At 45.2% G+C, this 22,917-nt stretch overlaps 2 protein-coding genes across 4 annotated transcripts in view; both read left to right on the top strand.

Annotated features, from left to right (window-relative positions):
* DGKD (diacylglycerol kinase delta) overlaps positions 1-4,606 on the top strand; it is a 64,694-nt gene extending 60,088 nt beyond the window's left edge. The window contains exon 30 of the mRNA XM_067302009.1: positions 554-4,606. Within this exon, the coding sequence (XP_067158110.1) occupies positions 554-643 (90 nt within the window). The 3' untranslated portion in view covers positions 644-4,606. The remainder of the gene's footprint in view (positions 1-553) is intronic.
* Positions 4,607-5,793: 1,187 nt separating this feature from the next.
* LOC106484473 (vitamin K-dependent protein C-like) lies at positions 5,794-20,336 on the top strand. Of its 3 annotated transcripts, XM_013942677.2 has the most exons (12): positions 5,794-5,909; positions 6,210-6,315; positions 8,084-8,189; positions 8,760-8,919; positions 9,267-9,350; positions 10,687-10,847; positions 11,836-11,860; positions 12,409-12,519; positions 13,174-13,314; positions 13,690-13,799; positions 14,752-14,869; positions 19,663-20,336. In XM_013942677.2, exons 5-12 carry the CDS (start codon positions 9,284-9,286, stop codon positions 20,232-20,234), a joined length of 1,305 nt encoding a protein of 434 aa, XP_013798131.2. In that variant the 5' UTR covers positions 5,794-5,909; positions 6,210-6,315; positions 8,084-8,189; positions 8,760-8,919; positions 9,267-9,283; the 3' UTR covers positions 20,235-20,336. The 3 variants fall into 3 exon arrangements, with proteins under 3 accessions (XP_013798131.2, XP_067158108.1, XP_067158109.1); XM_067302007.1 differs by lacking the exons at positions 8,084-8,189; positions 8,760-8,919; XM_067302008.1 differs by lacking the exons at positions 5,794-5,909; positions 6,210-6,315; positions 8,084-8,189; positions 8,760-8,919 and having other exon boundaries at positions 10,385-10,847.
* The last annotated feature ends 2,581 nt before the right edge of the window (positions 20,337-22,917 follow it).

Genomic DNA, 22,917 nt, shown 5'->3' with positions numbered 1-22,917 from the left:
AGAAAAATATTTTGTCTTAGTGTGTGGCATTCATTGAATGCCCCTTGGATCTTCATTTGTGACTTAGACCAGCTTCCTCTTCTGCGTCTCACTGTAACCTGTGTAGCTGATTCCTCTGCATGCCATCCAGCTAGTGTGTGTGTTTTGTTGCATGGTACCCAAGCGTTCCCACGTTCATTGATGTGACCAGTGACAGGTTGTGTTCTGCATGTGTTTGGCTACTAGCTTAGGTCCTTGTGATCTTTGTTCTTCCTGTCTTTGTGCTTTGGCCTTTAACAGTCAAAGCAATTTGCATTTCTGGCTGATGGTCTGCAGTTGTTTCTTGCCATTGCTTTGCACCTGCTCCTCATGTGACTGTTCATTACTCTGTCATGCTCTGATAGATTTTTGACACATGGTTTGAGGTTCCATATATAGCCATCAGATTTGTTATCTTTCTGGTTGGTTCTTCCTCTCTTTGTAACTAGCTGACTAGTTTGTAACTACTGCTTGGCAACCTGGAAATTATTTTTCCCCCTTTCTCCTAAGGTAGGATTTTTCTCTTTTCTTGCAGGACCTGGGTGTGACCAAAGTGGGTCACATGAAGAGGATACTGCACGGGATCAAGGAGCTGAGCCGGAATACTCCTGCCAGCGAGGTTTAGCCTCTGTTTTCACAGCCTGTGTCTACCATTCCCCCTAACTGCACAGCAGTCACCTCACAGAGCAGATGTGCTCACAACTGTGTCTACTGAACAGCCAAACTAGCTGTTCAGAGCTCCTATCAACCAAGCGTGGTGCTACCTTTTTTTCCTGTGGGGTACAGCTGCATCCAGTCGAGAGGCACCTTATCTGCGTACCCACGGAGCCTCCCGGAGGAGAACTCACTTGTTTGAAGAACCATGTCCTTGTACGTGGGAAGTTCTGGTTCCAGTGACAGTGCAGGACTCCTGAGAATTGCAACACAGCTACCTTTACTGGATAATTTCATCACAGTAGAATTATTCAGTGCAAAAGATATATTGGCCAGTCTTAGTTCAGGAGCATCTGGCAGTCTTTTCAGACCCAAAACTTTTCCACTCATCTGTATGTCACACCTGTATCTTAGAGCAGTTAAGCGGGACAAAGCTCGTCCTTGTGTCTTACCGTAATCCCCTCCTTAATGCACCTGTAATTGCATGTGATTCACACCAGAAATTCAAAGCCAGTGCAGACCTCCTCTTGCCGATGAATACCCAGTGATTCTCACTCACTTATGCCTTGCAACAAAGAATGCATGTGGTTAAAACAGCCTTCTGCACCAGCATGCCGTCTTCCGCTGGTCCTGGCTCTCCTCTCTTTTGGCCAGTGGCAATGGTACAACCTCTAGATTTTCAGGCATTACAAACAATTGTTCAGAAATTCCTGACGGTAAGAAAGGACAAAATTCTGGAGAGCCAAAAGATTACAGGAAATCAGCTCTGACATTCCCCCTCCTGAATTCATCTTCAGGAGACCGCATGAAAGGGAGAGGAACACTAACTAGCTGTTTGGGCCGTACAAGAAGTGTAAAGTAATAAAGTGAGATATGGAACAACTCTCTCTGCCTTGATGGAGGGAAGCAGCATGACTGGCAACGGCCAGAAGTGGCTTGCTGTCCATTTTGTGCCATCATCGTGGCCACAGACAACAGAGCTGTTGCTGTGCTTCAACTTGTAGTGCAGAAAATTACTTTTGTCACAAATGATACAATCCATCCATATTATTGCATCTTTTCACCTGTCTTGGCTCTTGCTGCTCTTCCCTCTTTCTTCTCTCTCTCTTGCTGCCTTGCTCCTTCACTCCAAGGTGGATGCCAAAAAATCAGGGTGGCTCAGTCCTCCTGGGTTGGACCCCATGAGAGAAATCAAGCACTGGGGAATGTCAGGGCTCCTGCAAGAGCACTGAGGGAGGGAGGATTGCTAGAGCGGACGAGCATCATATTGAAAACTGGTGTATGTTGGTAAATAGCCTTTGGTGCCACCAACAGTGGAGTGTGGAAAAATCAGTGCCTCTGAATCAGAGTTCCTAGATGGCCTTCAAATTTCCACTGTATTGCCTGACCCGAGTTGGGTGACTGTTAAAGCCCAAAGACCAGCATGCATAGTTACGTTGCCGTATTTATCATTGCAGAGGAAGTTCAGGAGCTTTCAGTGCTCTAAAGCTTGGAGAGACAGCAGGAGTGTTTAATTACTTTGTAGTTTTGTATGTATTTTTTTTTTTTTTATGACTATTATACAGTGGCACTTGTCTGGCTGCGAATGCAGACAAAGAAATGGCCATGTATGCAGTGGCATAAAAGTTAGTTTCCTGAGGACATCTTTTTTCTCTTTTATTTGTAAGGATTTTACCAAGTTGAGATCAGCTCTGTAGTCTAACAACAGTCAAGGTATTTTGCGTAAAGACTTGTCTGCTTCAGAAGGTTATGGGAGCCGGTTTCATCCTCGGCAAACTCCATTGCATTCTTGAAGATTTCACCAAGGATTATTCTGATTCTCCCTATCTGTTTTTAACTAGTTGCCATTCACCTGTATGTCTCTTCTTAGCCTAGCAACTGGCAGGGTTTGCTCAAAAGAAGTTAGCAGAAGACTAATGTGTTTGATTTGTCTAGCAAATATTCTGGTATAAATACCGTGAGGAGTGAGCAAGAAAAATGCTCGGCTTTGCCCTGAGTTTGTTCCTTCTTACCTGTACCTAAGCAATTGCTTCCATAGCCATATTTGTTTTTCCTTCTTAGTGCAGACCCCCCTCACTGTATTGAATCCCTGGGGTATTAGGCGAGTAAGAATTGTAGACATAGAGTATTTTCCCACGTGTTTGTTGAGACACTGATCAGCGTCTGCGGGAGAATGAGGAGAAACCTCCGCTAAGGAGAACTTCAGGCCATGGCCACCCTCACTGGGGACAAGGAGGTGCAGCCGCTCCCTGCCCCCGGGAGCGTGCGCGGGTAGGACACACATGTGCCTGGCAGCGAGCACGCGGCAGGGGGCCGCTCTGGAGAAGGGGTGAGATCTGTGCGTGATCCTTTCCACCACGAAGGAAACACCGTTCTTGCTGCGAAGCTTCTCCAGGGAACCTCATGATTAAATGTGCATAAACAGTATGCACTTGCCTTGCTTCTTCCTGGGGAATTTAATTCTTGCCTCAGTAGAAACGGCTTCTCTGTGCTCTTCCTGCTCCGAGTGGCAGGGGAATCCAAAGAGCTCTTGCGTTCAGACGTTCCTTAATCCTTGCCATATCTGAAGAGGACTGAAGGTCATTAGCCATCTGCTATAGGCGATGATTTCTGCACAGACCAGTCTTGGTTTCTTTTATAATCTGCCTTGTTGGTATGTTCAAATCCTTTTTTGTGTGTGTGCACGTTTTATCAAAACATTCAAGGCCAGATATTTCCATCTATCACTTATCGAAGGCTGGGGGGAGGAAGTTCTACCTTCTTTTAAGAGCTAGAAAGTGGGATCTATATTTAACCTGAGTGCCTTTGAATCTTTATTAAGGTTTATATCTAACAAAAGGGTCGTAGCTCTGCGTGTCTCACTGGGAAAAATACAGATTTCTTGTTGCACAGATTTTACTTCTGTCAAATGTCAGTGAGAGCTATCTGCAAAGTAGGGAGCCGGGTTAAGCTTCTGGCTGCGTTATTCTGAGTCGCTCTTCTGGTATCTGACAGCTCTTTGTGGGAGAGAAACTCGAGAAGAACAGTTGGACAGTGAAAAACCTGCTGCTGCTTTGCCAAAAAACGGAGACTCTCCTGCAGTCTCGGGTAAAACACCAGCTCGAGAGAGGCTAGAACTGCGCACCTTGTGTACGCGCTTCATCTTTTAAAAACCGCTGCTCACGGGAAAGCCTTGGGCCACCTTCTGTCTGATCACCCTTGGCAGCGCGTTGTAAGGAACGGGGCGGTTTCCTCTGCTAGGAAGAGTTTCCAGTATGTTTTCCTCCCCTCTGGCCCTACCCTGGAAACTCGCCTTTAGCGGCAGACTGCAGGGAGTAGCTCACCCCGTGTTAGGCTGGCCCGGTTCGGTGGGGTGGCCCGCGATGGAGACGAGAGGGAGCTTGGCCCGCGAAGCGGCTGCCGGGCGGCGTTGTGCTCGGGGCTCCCTTCGGGAGGGCCGTCGGCGCTAATGCGGCTTTTCCGGCTCTGCTTGTGAGATCTTTGGGCGCGCGGGGCTCGGCCGCGGCCTCGGCGGCGGAGGGGAGCTGTGCCGATCGGGGCGCGTCGTTGCGCCGGGCCGCGGAGGAGCCGGGCGCCGCGGGGCCCCCAGCCCTGCCGAGGCCTCCAGCGTCCCTCCCGGGACTGCTTCTGCACCCAACTCGTACGGAAAGCTTTGTTCCTTGGTTTAGTATTATTTAAAGATGTGCATACTATCTATGTGATTTAAAAAGACTGTTTACACTAAGTATTTTGTATCTTAAGATGTGTGTACTGTAAAAAGAAAAAAAAAAGAGGAAAGGATGAAAAATGATGTTTTTCTACAGCTGTCAGCAGCGACTGCATGTCTGTATCATCGTCCGCCAACCGTTGTTCCTCAGGGGTGTCCCCGCCATTCCTGTGATCCTGTCAAAAGCATAGGGAAGCATTTGAATCCCTGTACAGTCTGGGGAAGAAGGTTTTGTGCCTTAAAAATGGGACCTGCTTCCCTCCTATTTATTATGTTAATTTATACAGTGATTACCATGGAAATGTCTCTTGTATTTTTTGTACATAGTTTACTGTTGATTGCTGTAAATACGTTTTTCTTGTATATAAAGTAAACATGTTTCTGAGCTTCCAGTAAAGATTCCCTGGTACTGATTTCGTTGGGAGCAGGCTGCAGTGCCCGGCTGGTGGGAACCAGGCAACGAAAACCTGCGCTGTGATAAAACGGCTTTAGCCGGGTTGCATCAGAAGTTCAGAGCTGTGGCTTAGAAAGGGCTTTATTGAGGAAGTGAAACGGTAAATATGAGCATAGATTAATTTTGTAGTACTTCACATTGGTTTAATTAGCTCAGGGTAGCAAACATCGTATAGTTAATTTTTTATTAGCTATATCTCTGCAGGGAACAAAAGAAGAGCTGCTTTGACAGCGATGGTTTCACTGCTGCTCGTTCTGGTGATATTTCTGCTGGCTGCAGACCACAGGTAGATGGGAAGACGCCCCTCAGAAATTTAGCAGGGTGTTTGTTGGTTCTGCTTTCTCCTTACGGGCAATTCCCCCGTGCCCGTAGACCTCTTGTCAGGCTGTGTGGTGTGACAGCATCCTCCGGTTTCAGTGGTGCCATGCTCTGAAGTGAGAGGAACTGTTGTTTCTCCACTGCTGTTTGACTGCGTGGGCCTCTGTGCTTGCAGTTTGTTGAAGATAATGTATACGGTGACCGGAAGAAATGAAAGCGTGTTTACAAAAACATGGAAGAAATGAACTTTCCCATGTGGTAGAAATCGGCTGCTGTAAAATGACACCTGCAAACTTGAAACTAAAAGGTTTGGAGATGTTTGGCTGAGCAGGCTGTGGATCAGACTGTGCTCAGCTTTCCCTTCCACTCGTGCAGATCAATGGGCTTGTAAGATGTTAACAAGAAACTTCCAGCAGATTACTCTTAAACTTAGAGCATGGTCGTTGTGAATATTTTTCTTGTGAAAAAGACCTTTGTACTTGATAGCTGAACTGACAAATTTACTGTGTCTTTGTGCAGGGGCAGTAAAGTATTTGACAGGAACATAAGAAACGATAGTAAAGTTATAGACTGTTGCAAGACAGAAGTGGTAGAAATCCTCTTTAAGACGTTAGTTGCTTAGTCTTAATAACAAGGAGAAAAGAAAAATTGCCTGTGCTCACACACACACACTGGACCTGAATGTCAATAATTAGCACTACCGAAAACTAGCAAAGAAAGACACAGCCGAAAGAAGATCTGTTTACTCCTCTGGTACAGGTAATTAAATTAATTTTGGTCTTTCTTCATTTAGGTGGCAGAAGCCAGTAGCGAGAAGCTCTCTGCCCCACTCAGTGTCTCGTTGCTGGGATGTCAGAGCTGCTGCGCAGGGCTGCCTTCCCCTTGCTCTGGCTGATCCGATGGGTCTCGCGGGGTGGAGAGGTTGGAAGGGAGGTGTGCTGCAAAGGTCTTCAAGTAGCAGAGGGGGCTTTTTTGTCTTGTTTTTTAAAGTCTCGTAATGCTCAGCTCTTCTGCTGCTTTTCATCTTCTATGTTGTTGGGGGGGGTCTTTTTAATATAGCATAAAACGTCCGAGTCGAGCAGTGGAGGAGAGCCGCTCCCATGGGACGGCAGCCCTGGAAATGAGCAGGTTGAGGAGGAGCCTTGAGCAGCATCAGAGTCGGAAGGTAAGTTCCCTGCGCGGTAGCTGTGTGCCCGGCCGGGACGCGTAGCCGTGCAGCCGCCAGCGGGGCCTCGGGCGGCCAGGCAGGTGCAGATCCCCTGTGGGCAGGACGAGGAGGTCCTGAGGCCCTGCAAAGTGAGGCTGTGTTAATCGTAGCTCAGAAATACATTGCCGTTCTCCGGTCTGAAGAGTTCAAGCTTTTGGCTGGCTTCCCAAATGCCCTTTAAGCTAGTGAGTCTTAACTGTCTTCACAAGAAAAGAACAAGTGGGTGAATTTGCACGTGACCTAAAAGATGCAGCAGTTTTGCTGGCTTCGGGTAAAATCCCCCTCAGTGGTTGCCTGTGGCTTTCCTCGGGGAGCAGGGAAGGGGGCGGCTTCAGCTCTCCGGTCCATTATAAACAAGTTGGTGAGAGGCCTGTGCCGCCTGATGGGAGGAGTTGAAGTTTTTAATGTAATTTCTGGAAAATTACATTTTAAATTACAATTTAAATTTGGAAGCGTTTGAGAGGAAAGATTCAGCACTGCTGGCTAAGAAGCTGAAGGCTGAGGGCACTTTTGAGCCGTTTGCAGAAAGCTTACGGTAGGAACAGGAGGAAGACAAAACTTTCAGCTTTTTTTATATGCAGGGGAAGTGAGAAAAATAAACTCCAGTCTGGTATGCTCTTTGCAGGTCAGGTTGTAAGGAGGGATATCTTTAAGCTGTGAAATTTGAAAGTTCCATGATCCTTTTTTTACTTTATGGAGATGCTTTCCTTTGATTATCAATGCCTGTTCATAATACTGTGTGCATCACAGCTCTCTACGGTGTTAATTAAAATGGTTTGGAGCCTCCTCTGTCTTGGCAGTCTCGTGAACTTTCTTGGTTTGCTCCTCTTTACCTTCCTCTTCCACCCTCAGAAAAATCATTATTCTTTTAATGAAGGTGAGCTTAGAAAGTAGTGAGCCCAACACTGTAATGATTTAGATTCATACTGTTCCCTGGCTTGCAAGATTTGGTAGATCTTTGCACAGATCTTCAAGTATCCTGGAGTATCTTTTCTTGAATCCCTTGCTCCTGGAGTCATGCATTTATGTGAGAACACAAATGTTTGCTTTTAAATGCGTATTTCTGCACTGTGATAGCAAGAGAAAGCAGGAATTCAAAGGCCCCCAAAATGCAAGGGCTGATGAAGAACTCAATTCGTTCTTCCTGAATATTAGTATAGTTTTCAAAAAACGCCACGGGTTCCTAGGAGGCTGACCCACTGGGTTTTAAACATTTCAGGTTGGCCATTGATGTGCTTGTCCTGAATTTCCAACCTACACCAAGTCTCGGGAACAAAAGCGTGTTCAAAGACAGGTAGTAGCATAGCACTATTTCTAGACAACTAAGCCAGCTACAAATATTGTATGTTTAATAGATGGAAGAAATGGTAACACACTTGTTTCTTTTTAGATTTCCTAGTTTGCGATTGCTGTCTTCAAACCCATTTCATAAACTTTTCTTTATTTTGAGCAAAAATCTGCTATTCATTAATCCTAGCTGAAAGCTTGCTATTGAGTGGCTGAACTGAGGGGAAAGAGTACATCAGTAGAGCTTCGCTGTACACACATGTGCATTCCCCAACCGTAATTTTATTTTGGATGCCGCTGCTCTTTAACACAATCCAGAATGGGTGAACTTTGAAATATAAACTTTGTGTGTAAAGAGAGCTTGTTTTTGAGAAAGTCCATGGCCAAGCTTGTAAGGAGGGGAAAAAAAGTTGTTTTACACAATCAGAGCTCTCCTCAGCAGTGCCGCTGGATGGGAGCTGAGATCCCAGGGAGGCCCAGCTTTTCCTGACACCGGGGCAGTGCTGTTCCCGATGAGGAACCCCGACGGACGCACCGTTGCACAGGTAACTTGCACGGAATCGGGCGCTGTACAGCTCACAGACGTGCTGCTGTAAGAGCTGCCTTCAGAGAAGGGGAATACACTGGTTTGTGCCATTTCTGAGATGTGAAAAATTCTGAAACGTTGCGTTTTTTCCCTCTAAAAGTTTTATTATTCCAAATTCAAATAGAAGATCTTGTGTTAACATGAGCTAATCCAGAGCACCAAAAGCTGCCGCGCACTGGTACAGACTCCTTGCCCTGCCTCGTCGCCCCAGATGCTAATGGGGGTGCCAGGGCACCCCACCATCTGCTCATGTGTACGGAGGGAGGCTTAGTTGCCTTGGCTGTTTTGTGGTGGAAACTTTAAGGAGAAAATAAAGTGGGAGGACTATTAAAAATAGCAAGCTGTGCCCGTTTGGGGTGACTGAGTGCTGTGCAAAGGTGGTGGGATCTCAGAGACCCCAGCACCGATGTGGTTACACTTACAAGCTAAGTGTAACCATTACTATTTGTTAGGGAATCAAAAGTGAAAAAACAGATTTGAAAAAGGCAGAGCAGATGCCTCCACTGTTTCACTTTTCTCCTGCATGCAGGTAATTGTCAGGCTCCCCCTGCACACTGTTTGCTTAATGACTAAAAGGAAAGCACTTCATGTCACCCCAGAGAGTAAATATCTGAAGTTATGGATTAACTAACTTCCAGCAGAGCTCATGGTGGAAGAATAGATCACGCTGACTCGCACTGAATAAAGCAGTAAGTGCTTCAAAAGTATTGTATCCTTCAGGATTTCAAAGTGCAAATTTATCTAATGAAGCATAAAGCTTGTCAAAGATGTCTGGGGACAAGGGGAGGATGTTGGGGCAGACAAGAAATGTTCTGGCAGAGCTGCTGATGGGGTAAAGGGAACTGGCAGACCAGGCTGGAGGGCCTCTAATGAGCAGCTGCTTTGGAGCTGAAAGCAAGGAGAAAGTCAAGGCGCACCAGCATTTGGCCAGGGAGCTGCTCTGTGGAAGAAATAAGTTAGGGAACTAGCTGACCTGTGTCAATAGAAACTGTCTCCAGCAGGGTGCTCACTTCCATGCCTGCCTTTTCTTCCTCAGGTGATTCCTGCTGCAGTATGTGGAAGCTCGTCACCGTAGGGGTGCTGCTGGCAGCCTGCTCTTCACAAATGTATGGTGCCTCAAGTAAGTTGTTCATTTTAGAGATATCCTTCACCCTCTTCCAATTAGCACCAGTGCATTCGTTTTGCTGTCAGTGGCCGGGAATGGCTGGATCATTCCCGTTAAGAGTTTGAATTCTTCACTAGCAGAGGTTCACAGGCAGGGTGGTGAGCCGTGATGGCTGCCTGGACCTTGCCTTTTCAAGCACTGCGAGCTATCTGAGCAAGAGCATTGCGGAGCAGCGGCTCAGGCTTGCTCCTGCAACAGAGCACGGACAGCCCCTGTTTTTTAGAGCAAGCTCTTTCGGTGTGCTGGAGAGGGCCTATTCCAGTGGTAATAGTGTTCTTCAGGGAGGATCACTAACAGTTTTCAGCCAGCTCTCTATCTTAGCCTCTGCCTAGTACAAATGTTCCAGTCAAAAAAGCAGGCAAGCCTTAGAGCTCAAACGAATTGCTGTATGAACCGTCACGTGCAGAGAAACATGCTTCTGTGCAGTTGTGAGCCTTCCTGAGAACACAGCCGGAAACAGAGTCCGGGCAGCCTGCCTTCGCAGTTCACCTGCCTTGGCTGTTGGGTCCTTCCCTCTCTCTAACCGTAAACCCTGCTCTTGATGCCAGACCCTGCAACGCACGAATCTTCATGGCTTTTTGCGAGGGGCAGTCAGCCGGTCTGGGTGGTGTGCCTGGCAGTCAGCAGGCCCGGGGGACACGGGGCGCTCTGCAGAGCGCACTGACAGCCCCTTGGCAGAAGTAGAACTTGGACCCATCGCTGGAGCAGACCCGCCACACGGACAGGTGCCACGAGCCAGTGATACCTTTAGCACTACTTGCCAGTTCCAGGATGGCGTGCTGGGCGTAGGACAGGAGCACATATTGAAAGTTCTGTAGTACCAGTTTAGGGAGAAATGCACGTGGACATGAGGTAGAGACCCCAGCCTTTGGCAGAGGTACTGTACTGTTGCTAGCAATCGTGTAGAGCCCAAGGAATTTTGTTAGCAACAATTCAAGATGCCATTGTAAAACCAGTCACTGCTTACTTTCCATGTTCTTTTATTCCAGCTGTATCAACCGTGACTTCTCTGGGGCACCTCTGGAGCAGGCCAGACTTTCCACCCAGTGTTTTTAGTGCATTGACTGATTGTGTCTGGCTGTGCATGACTGAGGAGGCTCTGAAACATCTCTCACCTCATTTCAGCAGTGCTCCCCTCGGAGCTTGGCATTGCTGAAAAACAGGGAGCAGGTTGCTCAAGGTGATACTGTGCTCGCTCGGAGAACAGGTCCAAAAGCATCACACTGAGCATCAGCCTGTGCACAGCACTTCCAAGGGTTCCCTGCTTGTGCTCTCATGTTTTTGCTTCCAGTATTTTACAGCAACAAAGATGCAAACCAAGTCCTGAGAATCCAGAAGCGGGCAAACTCTTTTTTGGAAGAGCTCAAGCCAGGCTCTGTGGAACGTGAGTGCAATGAAGAACAGTGTGACTTCGAGGAGGCCAGTGAGATATTTGAAACCAGAGAAGCAACAGTAAGTTGTTTCTGTAAGGATTAACATGACACTTAACCAATCAATTATTTGTTTTCTTAAAGTATTGCACTCCGGGGCATAGGAGAGCTTGCTATCAGCGCTGAACACGCATCACTTCTGGCTCTTAAGGTATAGGCATGTTTTTGAAAGTCATTGTGTTACAGCGATTGTCAAGTTACCGCCTGTTCTTTGAGCCATAGCACTTGGTTGCTCATGGACGCCCTGCCTGACCCAATCATGAGATTTAGGTCCCAGCCAGGTAATCCTAATCCCTGCTTGGCTATTCTTGCTACACCTGAGTTTTTCACAGTCCTTTGCCCTCTCTTGTCCGTTCCCCAGCTCTGGCAGCCTTTCGGTGCATCTCCGCAGTCTCCCACCTGTGCCTGACAAATGTTTCTGCTCATCACTAGCTCTTCTCCCCTTCTCCAAACCTCACCTTTTCAACTGGACACTACATTTATCCTCAGCATCACTGTTCCCTGCACCTTTTCACCTCTGATTGGCATGTTGGCTTGGGCTTTTTCTTAGTGCCTTACTATTGCCTTACATACAGTAGGCTCACCACACAGGACTAACCCATCCTTGCTGTCCCTCAGATCCCAGATTCTTTCACTGCCTTCACAAGCCCCATGTTTTGCCTAACTGTACACAGATGTAGCTGCGCACTCGACAGTGCAGGTGATTTACCTGGTAAAGTGACAAGGAAACAGGGAGGCTGTGAGAGGATACAGGGGAGTGGTGGTGCTGGTGAGTCTGCAAGCAGGGCAGGAGGGATCCGTGCCGGGCAGGAGGTGGCTGTGACATGTGAACCTGAGCACTGGCCAGTTTTGTTGGCTTGTGGTGCCTGTCACAACACTGTCAAGAAAAATGCCACCGATCCTATTGACCAAAGCGCTGTGTTTTTTTGGCCAAGACCATGATACACTTCAAATCCCTTGCTTGTCAAAAGTCTCCTTCTAGCCTTAATCTAAGTTTTGTTTCTCCACAGCTAGATTTTTGGAGCAAATATGTAGGTAAGTAAAAAAGACTTTCCTAATCATCTCTCTGCGTTTCCTCGTGGGCAACTAGTCTTCTGCATTCCTGCTGTTATGTACCACATACTAATTCAAATTCTCCTTTCTTGTGTGGGGTGTGCAAAGAATGTCTTTCTGTCCCATCCTATACCCAGCCTTCACGAAAAGCTTCAAGTACCTCTGTGCCTATTGTCAGTCATCTCCTGGAGCTAAACCACTGGTCAAAAGTGATCGCTGATGTTCTAATCCTGCCTGGCAGGGTCCAGAGCAAAGCCCCACCTTTGCTCTTCGGTCCCCCAGTAAACCTGCCTTTGACCTGTCTGCCTCCTCCTGCTCTGCCTTTCCCTTCTGCCTGCTCCATTCACTCCACAGCTGTGATTCAGAACCCAAATAAGTGCCCTTGTCTCTGGGCCAGCTCCGCAGAGTTGTCACCATTTGGTAGCAGAAACTCTGTGGTGCACAATTTTGGGAAGGTCTGCTGGTGTTGGCATTTGATCTTTGAGGCTCCTGTAGGGTTCAGGCTCTGGGTTTTCCTGCCTCTGTTTCAGATGGAGATCAGTGTGACCCACAGCCTTGTTCCAATGGGATCTGCAAGGACAATATTGGAGAATATTCCTGCATCTGTAACAAAGGCTGGGAGGGAGCTTTGTGCAATTATGGTAATGCTGTCTTTAATCCACTATAAAATAACATTATTAGTGATAGAGATCTCAGGGTACAGAGATCAACATTTTGGCATTGCACAGTATACTTGCTTTCATTTCTGATGTGATTTCTGTGTTACTTCATGATGTGGTAAAAGGATTATTTGTGCTTATCTAAAGCAAAATGAGTTTTGTGTTGCCATGGGAAAAGTTTGGAGATCTGAGGCATCTAAGTTTTACAGAAATATTGGAAATAATTCTGTAAAGCAGGATTTTCAATAGCTTTAGCCCTGTCAGTACAATGGATGGTGGTGAGGGGTCTTTTTACAATACAGGGTTAAAAACAACCCACTGCAAAGATTTGATTGTCATACTGTGACAATTTCTTCCTCGGTGAAAAGCTGGCTAGTACACTCGGTGATGAGCATGGGTATCATGTGTCAATGACACATGCTGCTGTCTGACTCAGACTCAGTGACAAAGAATATTTGCATTCTTCAGTCTGTACCTGCCCTGCCAGTAACCTCTGGGTTCTCCGTCTCCCCACTGCCTTATTCTGGCCTGTTTGCTGTCTCAGGCCCTGATGTCATTTTGCAGCTTTACCCTCATGTGACTCTTCAGCTTTCCAACTTCTCACGTCTCTCTTGCTGTTCCTCTTTTTCTCCCCAGAGGTCAAATACACCAACTGTTCTATCAACAATGGAGGATGTGAGCACTTCTGTAGGGATGACCCTGCCAACCAGGGCCGCCGCTGCAGCTGCGCATCCGGATATCACTTGATGAGCGACCATACCATGTGCAAGACTGTCGGTAAGAAGAGGGTGTTTGTAGTCCAGATCTGACAGAGGATTATTCAAGTGTGAAATAAGGGGCTTTTACAGAATTGTTTTTCCTGCATTTCCTAATAATTTTCAAAGCACCCACTGCATGGAGAGTAACTCTGTGCCTGCGTTTCCCAGCTCCATACCCACTTTATGGCCATTAAGAATCCAACCTGTGCCTCTGCTTACCTCATGGAGTCATACAGGGGGATCAGGAAACTACCTCTTCCACAAAGCAGCAAGGGACTTCCACGAAGCCGCTAATAGTGCAGCCTAGTTTAGAGACACAGGGGAAAGCTTTTGGAAGAGGCTTTTTCTTAGGTGATCTGGTCTTTGCTAGCTAACTTCTCTGCATCTCTTGTAGTGGAGTTCCCTTGTGGAAGAGTGAAAATTGACTACGCTGAAGCCAAAGCACTATTCAATATTCGGCTCATTGAGGGGAAACCAGGAAGAAGAGGAGACAGCCCTTGGCAGGTGAGGAGAAAAGAATCTTTCACAAATAGGTATTTCCAGAACAGTTCTGCCTGCCCAGCTGCTCCAGAAAGGCTCCTACATTACCAGTGGTGGCATCGCACAAAGCTAAGATTCCCTTGGCTTAGATTTTTCAAGAGTAACTTGAAAGTTGGAGTACCAGAGGAATAGTTTCTCATCTGTTAGGACTCTTGGCTTGTCACGGTTGCCAAGTTTTTTACCTTGCCAACAGTGCCAAGAGAAGGGACAGTGATGACACTCACCTATTCTGTCACTCTGTGCTGGGGAGGCCACTTCATCTCTGCAGCTCATGCAGCCTGCTGCGTGCTGCAGCTACCGTAGAGCATTAAGGTAGGAGTGGAAGGTAATCTTCTCCCCCTTTCTGTGTGTATCTGTTCTTATAAGCTTTATCTGTCATAAATTCAAGTTAGCAGGTGTAGTCAGCAGAATATGCCATAGCTTTATAGAGTAAGTTGGGATGTCAGAGAGAGAGAGGAGACCTTACAGAGCGTACCATGGAACCAGTGAGTGTGTATACTCAGAGCCTAGTTCCTCTTTGACATAAAAGGCCCTTTTACACCATCGCATGAGAATTGCAGCCTGAGTCAACATACTGTCTTCTGGCATGCAGTGGACAGAAGAATAATCCCCTCATTTGAGCTCTGAGTTACAAAGTTTCTGAAGTATCAGAGTGCTTCCTCGCAGTGGCCAACATCGTCCCATGCTGATTTGGATGAAGCCAGCCCTCATTCAGGAAGAACTCATAACCTCTTTGTAGATGTTCCATAGAGACCTTCTTCATAGTCCTTTTGTCCCACTGCAGAGCTTTGACCTCAATGAATGTAATATGCTTTGGTGCCTGATGCATTAGTGTATTTTGCAACCAGGAAGAAGAATGTGTACATTTTGTGAGCCATATTTCCTGTGATGTGAGACCTCTCTTTCTTTGTTTCAGGTTATGCTGCAAAATATCAATGGGAAATTTCTGTGTGGGGGCGTTCTCATCCATCCATCTTGGGTCCTAACAGCAGCACACTGCATTGAAGCAAGAGAGGGATTCAAAGTAAAACTTGGTATGGAAAAAAAAAAAAATCTATCCCTTTTTTTAAATACAACTCTTTCATTCCTAAGCTTTGTCATCTCAGGAGTAAGACCAGTAGGTTATAAAGATGAAAGTCCTTCTGGATGTAGAAGTGGGTTGTCTAGGTAGCATTTTAATATGCACTTTAGCCCAAATCAAAAAATATTAGTAAAACCATATGATTTCACTTGAGCAGCTGTCTACTTACCATGGGAGTGAGCTATTGTCTTCTGAGCTTTGCTGCCTGTCTTGAAGGTAGAAAGATGGGAAAGTTAAGATAATCTGTGCCCTCAACTTCAGATTCTCTTCTAGGAAAGCTCTTCTGCTTGTGTGTTTCTGCTGGTAAAATTATTTAAGGTCACCCCAATGCTAAAGAAACTCTCCTCCTTCCAAAGTGTATGTGAAGTCTTGAGCCCAAGAGGAGAAAGAACCTCGGTATGCATCAATGTCACAGTGCCTCTTCCTACCTTTTGATAAATTCAAACACCTTTGCTTAAGAGAACTGGTAGAGAAGGAGGAGAGGTGCCGCAGAATAGCAACACTGACAGATGATCTGTAATGTAGCTAACCATTACTAGCACTGCTGCTCTTGAGCATGACAAAACATATATGGAGTACAGTACTACTCCTGAATTAAGAGAAAAAAATAATTAGTGTTCCATTCAAATTTAAGTAGAGTTTCTTTTTGGTTGAATGTTTGCTATCTACTATTGGTGACATTAGAGGGATAATAGCTGAACTGCTTTCTTTCTCCTTTCGTGAAAAGGTTGTCTTGGTAATTGTGGAAGGCCTTGGAAATGTATTGGTTTTTGTATGTTCCATATACACTGTCGATGTGAAAACATGTGAGGCCAGAGACATTTAAGAGACATATGGATGGATATGTTTATGTCCATCCTCCATTGTTCAACATACAAGATGAATGGAGAAGCGTTCTCTTAGTGCCAGAATAGCCACTTTTTCTGTAGAGGGACTTCAAAGTAGAAGTGAATGCGGTAGCTTATAGATATACCCCTAAACTATGCATACCAACTACACATCTCCAAACGCTTCAAGTTACTAGTAACTTTCTTCCCTATTGAGCGATTGTTCATATGTAGCTTCAGGTTATAGTGAGTCCTAAGAAGCAGAAACTTGTGCAGGTTACTTGATAAAGGGTCTTGGAATGTTTTTTGGGAAAAGCAGCTATTGAGTTCTATGTTGGAATCCTCAGTGGTGCTTGACGTAGCTCTGAATGGAACTTCATGGGGACAGACCTGCAGGTCTCAAGGATGAAAATATTGCCTAGGGGAAATACTGAGGGTGTACTCAAATCACTCCACCTGGGTCTCACCCTGCAGGTCTTGGTGGAGATCTCTCCAGTGTGACAAGCTTTCAGCTGGGATAGCCATGCCCAAAGATCTCTTTCTGCAGCAAAGAAACAAGGGGTGGGATCTGTCAAGAGAGACTTGTGCTATCCAAATGAAAAAAAAAAAGGATAAATAGTTTTCAAAGGCTGAAGAATGGTGTCAGCACTTGAGAACCCTGGTTTGAGAAGATTAATTTTTTTGGCTCAACTGAAACTCAGGAGACACCTTACACACAAATTTGGAGAATACACATAATAATTTATATTGAATATACAGAATAATTTGTAGTGTAAGGATGATCAGCAAGAAGGAGGTGAATCTCTCCCAGTTTCCTAAGCTACCCACAAGATCTTCATTAATACAGGAAGAAGCAAGTGTGTGGCCATGGACTGAGAGTTGTGACTTATGACAGGAGAACCCCTCTCTTTAAGCCTTGAGGAATCTTGCTGTGGTGACATGGAAACCACAGAAAGGTCCTCTACAGTGCTGTGGGGTGCATGTGCAGTGCTGAGACGGTCACAGCCTGAGACTTCACCAACAAGAGAAAGAAGATTCTTAATCTCCAAATGATACTCTGGGCCAAATAAAAGGGAACCTTTCTAAGACCCAGCTTAACATCACATGGTTGTCCTTTCACTTGTATCTTTTGGGCACTTTAGTGCCACCAAAAAAGCTGGTTCTCATTGGGGAAGGACACACATGCTCTAAACACTAGAGACATCCACCATCAAGACCCCGAGATACCTGGAACTGAGTTTTGAATGGAGGCATCATTGTGCCAGGGCAGGTGTGAACTCTGTGACCGTAACGAAGGCATCCATCATGAAACTGCGGAGTTCATACTGGACCTGCTTCCATCAGCTGGCCTCATCCTGCTGCACCTCTCTGCTGACTGTCCATAAGAGCAAAACTGGAGAGGAAGCTTGCGTCAGGGTTTGCAGTCAGGAGCTTGGGCAGTAGTCTTGTCCTGGAGCAGGATTCACATGGCTTGTTGGTGTCTGAAATGAAAAGCTACGTCTTAGAGTAGCTGAAGTTTTGGAAGATGGGTTTGAGAACATCGTCCCAAATCTCCTGCTCATAGCTCTTGTTCCTACCTCTCCAGCTTACAGCACTAACAGGAATATTCAGAGCTCCAAGAAACCAGAGCAGAGAGGTGGATATAACGATGGCTGCATCAATTCAAAATACTCAGCCTCTCCCTTCCGAGAACAGATCTTAAACTTCCTTGTTTATGTAGAACCTCACAGTAATATTTTTCTGCCAGCTACAAAATATCATGTTCCTTAATGTGTAGAAGGCACTAGATGTGTTTCACACAGTCTCTAGGTTCAGTACATCCAGGTGTGGATAGGACCCTGAAACTCTTAGGGTAGCTAGCAACTGAGAAAGGAAGTATTCATGACCGGAGGTCAAAAGGATCTTCTCTTGTGGAGGTGTTTGGAGGGGAGAAGGGAGAAACTCTGCTTTAGTAGCACTGCTGCAAGAGCTGTCACCCCCTTGTTTGTAGTTGGCCCTCGGGATCTAGAGAGTCCAGGGCCATGCTTGTATCCAGAGCCTGTGAAGCCTGGCCGAAGGTATGGTCCCACACAACTCGACTGGCTTCTCCAGAGGAGGTGCTCTCACAGTGACCGAGTCCACAGTTGCTTCTGTGAATTCTGAGGCCTAAAGCAGAGCTTTGTAGCTGTGAAGATGGGAATAAAAACCTGCCCCTTACCACTGGGAATCCATGGCAGTCAGCCCCTTGCCAAGGCTGCTGTAAAGTGGGTGAGCGTAGTAAGGAAGTCTGCTCCAAGGGCGCTACGGACACTGCCACCATAAAGAAGAGAGGTCATAATAGCAGGAAAAAAACAGATTTCTGTGTGATGGCTTGATAATTACAAGCTCTTCAAGCTCTGGTGCTATATAATACAGATGCCTGGCAGATCCATTTCAGGTGTGGAAGTGTGCTGTCCCCTGTGGCTGTATATGATAATGTTGACTGTCTGCAAAGGAGCAAGAAGAGAGACTCAGAAATAAGTGATCTGGAAATCCAAGATCCAAGACTGGACTTAAGAGGTTTTTCGAGAATCTATTTCTGGAATTATTCTTGGTGCGTGTTATGAATGCTGGTCATAAAGCTGCTACGCTTGGAGACACTGACTCTTTTACAGAAAGCCACAGCTGGAATAGCCCTTTGACAGGTTCAAGCAAAGTGGAATTTACACTAAAGCAAGGGACTTCAGAGGACCGACCTTGGTCACACAAAGTCAGAGCAGCTTCTCCTCGATCTTAGAGTTTGTATCTGAAAGGATTCAATACTGAAAGAAGGAAAAGGTTAACAGCAAGGGGGGAAAAAACGTAAAGGGTAGTATTGTGAATCACGAATTTGAAAAGCCGCTGATAAAGAGCAACCTCCACATCACCCACAGAGGGACTGCGAAAGAAAGTGCATTTCTGTCACATGCGCACAGCGTGGGCGGGGGCGGGGGGGGGGCATCAAGCCTGGATATCCTTCTGTTTCTTGTGCTTGGATATATGCCTGCCTGCAGCTTGAATGTGCATAATAGACAAACCTCAAAAAGGAGAAATACTGTTATCAAGTACATACAGCATTGATATGATCTTAAATTAACTGATAGCACAGTTCAGAAATGTGACAGCCCAGCATACACTAATAATTATTTTTTGTGGCTCAGTCTCAAGATCATATTAGACAGATCCTTTTCTGTCTTTTCTTTTCCAGTGTATCACATACAAATGACTTGTTCTTGCCTTTATGGCCCTTTTCAACTTAGTTTCCTATTAACTTTTGCATAACTGCTTGGCCCATGAAGTGGCCGTGATTGTGTAGCACAAATAATGGAGGAGAAGTCTTAAGTGGTCAGAAACTCTTTAAAATACAAATCTAAGATCTGAAAAAGGAACAGTCTTTACTAATCCATCACATTTATCTTTTAGATTCTGAAGTTCAGTCATTCAGACACTGGATATATCACAAAAAGCTCATGTACTACTGTAAATTTCTTGCTTTGAGGTACTCTTGATCTCCCAGCTTTTAATGCTGATTCCAAGAAGATTATTTTCCTCCTCAAGAAGATCTCTCTAGTTGCATGCAGGGTACTGTAATATGGACGTAACATGGCAGTGCAGAAGTATTTCAGTTTCTCAGCAGATGACCCTAACTCTAGGGTACTAATTCATTTAGTACCACATTTAATCATGATACAGACAAATATGAAAAGCATAAAGATTTGTCCTGCAATTAAATAGAACACTGTTAACCTAGAAACAAAATGAACAAATGCCTATATTGCAAGGGTATTAAAAGCAGAACGTAGACTCCTAAAGCCCCAGTGTAATCCGAAGACTTTGGTGTTGAAGGTGAAGGAAGACTCCCTTTGATTTGACAGATCAGAAGGTTCAGGGACATCTCTCATCTTCTTGTTTGCTCTTCCAGGTAAATATCACCGTTTCCGTACTGAGGCAGAGGAGCAAACCATTTGGGTTGATAAACTTGTGAGCCATGAAAATTATACCAAGGAGACCTCTGATAATGACATAGCGATGCTGCACTTGGCTGAGCCTGTGATGTATAGCAAATACGTGCTCCCTATCTGTCTTCCCACCAGGTACCTGGCAGAACGTGAGCTGACAACAAATGGGAAGCAAATGGTGATAACTGGCTGGGGCAGCACAAGTGATGTTGCCAAGAAGAATTACTCTACTGTCCTCAGTTACATTGAAATCCCCATGGTTGCCCGGAACGAGTGTGCCCAAGCTATGAAATTTGCTATCTCTGATAACATGCTGTGTGCTGGGAGCTTAGGAGACAAGAAGGATTCCTGCAGGGGGGACAGTGGAGGCCCCATGATCACTAAATTTAAGGATACTTGGTTTCTGGTAGGACTGGTGAGCTGGGGCGAAGGCTGTGGAAAAACGGAGAAATTTGGAGTCTACACCAAAGTTAGCCAGTACCTTGACTGGATCCAACGCCATATAGTTGAGATGTCTGCTTCTGTTAACGGCTGATTCGTTCACTGCGAGTCTGGAATACTGTGGCTGTGTGCGAGTGACGGTATGCAGTGTAATGTACTGTCAAATCTCCAGTATTAAATATTGCGTATATGTTAACCTCGTGTACTGTTTTCCTTGGTACTTTCTCTAGCTTACGTTGTTTATTTGTAGCATGGTCCTACTTAGGCCTTCCAGCCAAGAAACAGTAGCCTGTTACGCTTAGATGCTGTAAGCAGTCAGGTAGTCCGTGGTCCAGAGGATATGCCTTTGGAGTGTGAAATGACTGAACTGGTTGGAGAGGTGAGGGAGGGGCAGGAGAGGACAGAATGAAAGACAAAGACCAATTTAAGAAAGTGTTTCAAAAATCAGCTTAGTAATACAGTTCTGTCACTCCAGCTTTACTCTGTCATGTTATCCACAATAACTAATTTGGTTTGCTCTGCGTGTGCACAGCTTTTCTTTCAACGCAATGAAATTTTAATAGCATCATCATTGCCTCCACTCATTCACACTCCAGTGCTCGCAGATTAAGTTAATTCAACAGGTCAGCAGAACTTCTCCATGTTTTCACTTCCTTGCAAACTCAGTGCCTGATTTTCTCCCTGCACAGACTTCCTTAAAAGTCAATAGGAGTTCTAGTGTTACTGAAAACAATTAATTCCAAGCTTTTGCATGCTCCTTTTATCTTAATGTCTGTAAATCTCTTCTAATTAGTAAGATAAGCAAATTGTTAGAATACAACACTTATGCTAGTGAATGCAATCAGTTGCAGGCAATATTAGCATACCTAGTATTTACTGATAACTTTTTTTTTATGTGTTTGCATCTATATCTATATGTACTTGAGTGTATCAGTAAATAAAATAAAGAGATATAGCACCAATAAGGCTACAGGAAGCAGTAATAGTCAAAATGAAGTTTAATACAATCACAATTTAGGCTTGTTTTAACCTTAGCACTTAAACCTGCTAAAATTAATTAATCTTGTAGAGAAAAGGTGAAGCCAGCTCTGGTGTGGTGATACATGTTCCTAACATCTCAGTCAGGATTTGGACCCCATTTTGGATCAGTGACGGATATCAGCAATTGTGATGTGAGATTTAAAAAAAAAAAAATCAGTTTGCAAAAAATTTGTATCAGAATTTGTAAGAAATTTAATATGCTCTCAAGCAAAGAGGCTTAATATCACTTAAATCTGTGGACTTAGGCTTGTTGACTGACAAGCTGCTTACATGCTTGTTAAGCAAGCGCTGAAGTTGATTCATGCATAAAAGTAGCAGCAGTCACAGGCCAAGGGCTTCACATTGGAGGCGAGCTGGAAGTGAAGAGTACGTTCAGCCCTCTGCATCTGTCTCTCTCTCCATCTCTCCCCCCTGCCTTTTTCTTTGGTACTAGATTTAAAAATGAATGAATGTTAAAGAATTATGCTTCTTTGAACAGCAGCCTTCTAGCCGAGGCCTCAGCCAGGAATATAAGCTTCTGAGAAGACTGAAGTTGCTAGACATTGAGTTAGAAGGAAAGCGGTATTGTATTCAAAGCCAGCAAAACGCGTCTGACTAGAGGCAGAAATCGTAATGTCTGTGAATAGCTGCGATTACTGCAGGGCAGTATTTGCCCTCCGGCTGTGAATCCTCCTACACGCTCACGACTTTGCATATTTCAACAGAGGTGTACACAGAGCAGCTTGGGTATTTTCCACATCAGTTGATCTTACCTACTGAAAGAAGATGGAGCTTCAAAAATCCTCTCTCAAAAGTACCAAACTCTCCTGAAGAAATTTGTTGCAAGGAAGTGACTTTTATTGTTAGAAGATGTTTTTAAAGACAGCTTTGTAAAAATATGTGTGGGTATGTGTGTAGAAACACATGCACACCATTTTATTTTGATTTTGGATTCCAGCTGTGTTTCACAGAATCCAGAAGGTTGTTTCTCCACTGTCAATATTTGTGACTGGTTAATGATCAATCTCTTGACCTCATGGCTGTTCCTGGTGTACATCCAAATGTCTCTTCTGTCTTCCCTTAAAAAAAACAGGAAAGAAAAGAAAAAAGTGAGTATAATTGCATGGGTTTCTGTAAAAGCGAATGTATTCTGGGTCCTGTGTTTTTGGAAGATGACACAAATAGCAGAGCGATAACTACTATCAAACCCTGGCAAAATTATTTAACCTGTGAAAATAACATAAAGAAGTACAAACTTCTCTCTCATGGTATTTACTGCCAGGTATGTGGTGGATAGTTTCCTAATTAAAATCCTAGCATATTTAAATAAGATGGTCAGTAATTACACAATAGCCACTATCATTAGAAACAACTGGCTGAAGTGCACGGCTCCGACCTCAGCCTGGGATCCTTCACAGTTTAAACAAGGCTGCCGGGGGAGCTGGCGTCTGCTCAGTCTGGGCCTGATCCATGCCTGTCGTATTCATCAGAGCTTTGCTGCTATTTCTGTGGGCTTTGGATCTGACGCTGCGCCACTTGCTTGAGCTATGTCAATCTGTACACGTTGTGCTGTGGACCACCGGGATTCCTGTCATAGCATGCATCATCAGGGGTATTGGAGAAAGAAAGGAAATCAGATCAAAATGAATCCAGTAGAATTTGTTCTCTTTCTCCTGTCTTTTGTCCTCTTGCTTCTACTTCTGTGTCTTTTTTGCTGTCTACTTGACCTTTGTTGCCTTCGTGACAATATACCAGTT

The sequence above is a fragment of the Apteryx mantelli genome, chromosome 9 (genome assembly GCF_036417845.1).
Source record: "Apteryx mantelli isolate bAptMan1 chromosome 9, bAptMan1.hap1, whole genome shotgun sequence".
Taxonomy (NCBI): Eukaryota; Metazoa; Chordata; class Aves; order Apterygiformes; family Apterygidae; genus Apteryx; species Apteryx mantelli.
This window is presented reverse-complemented; position numbering and strand designations above follow the sequence as displayed.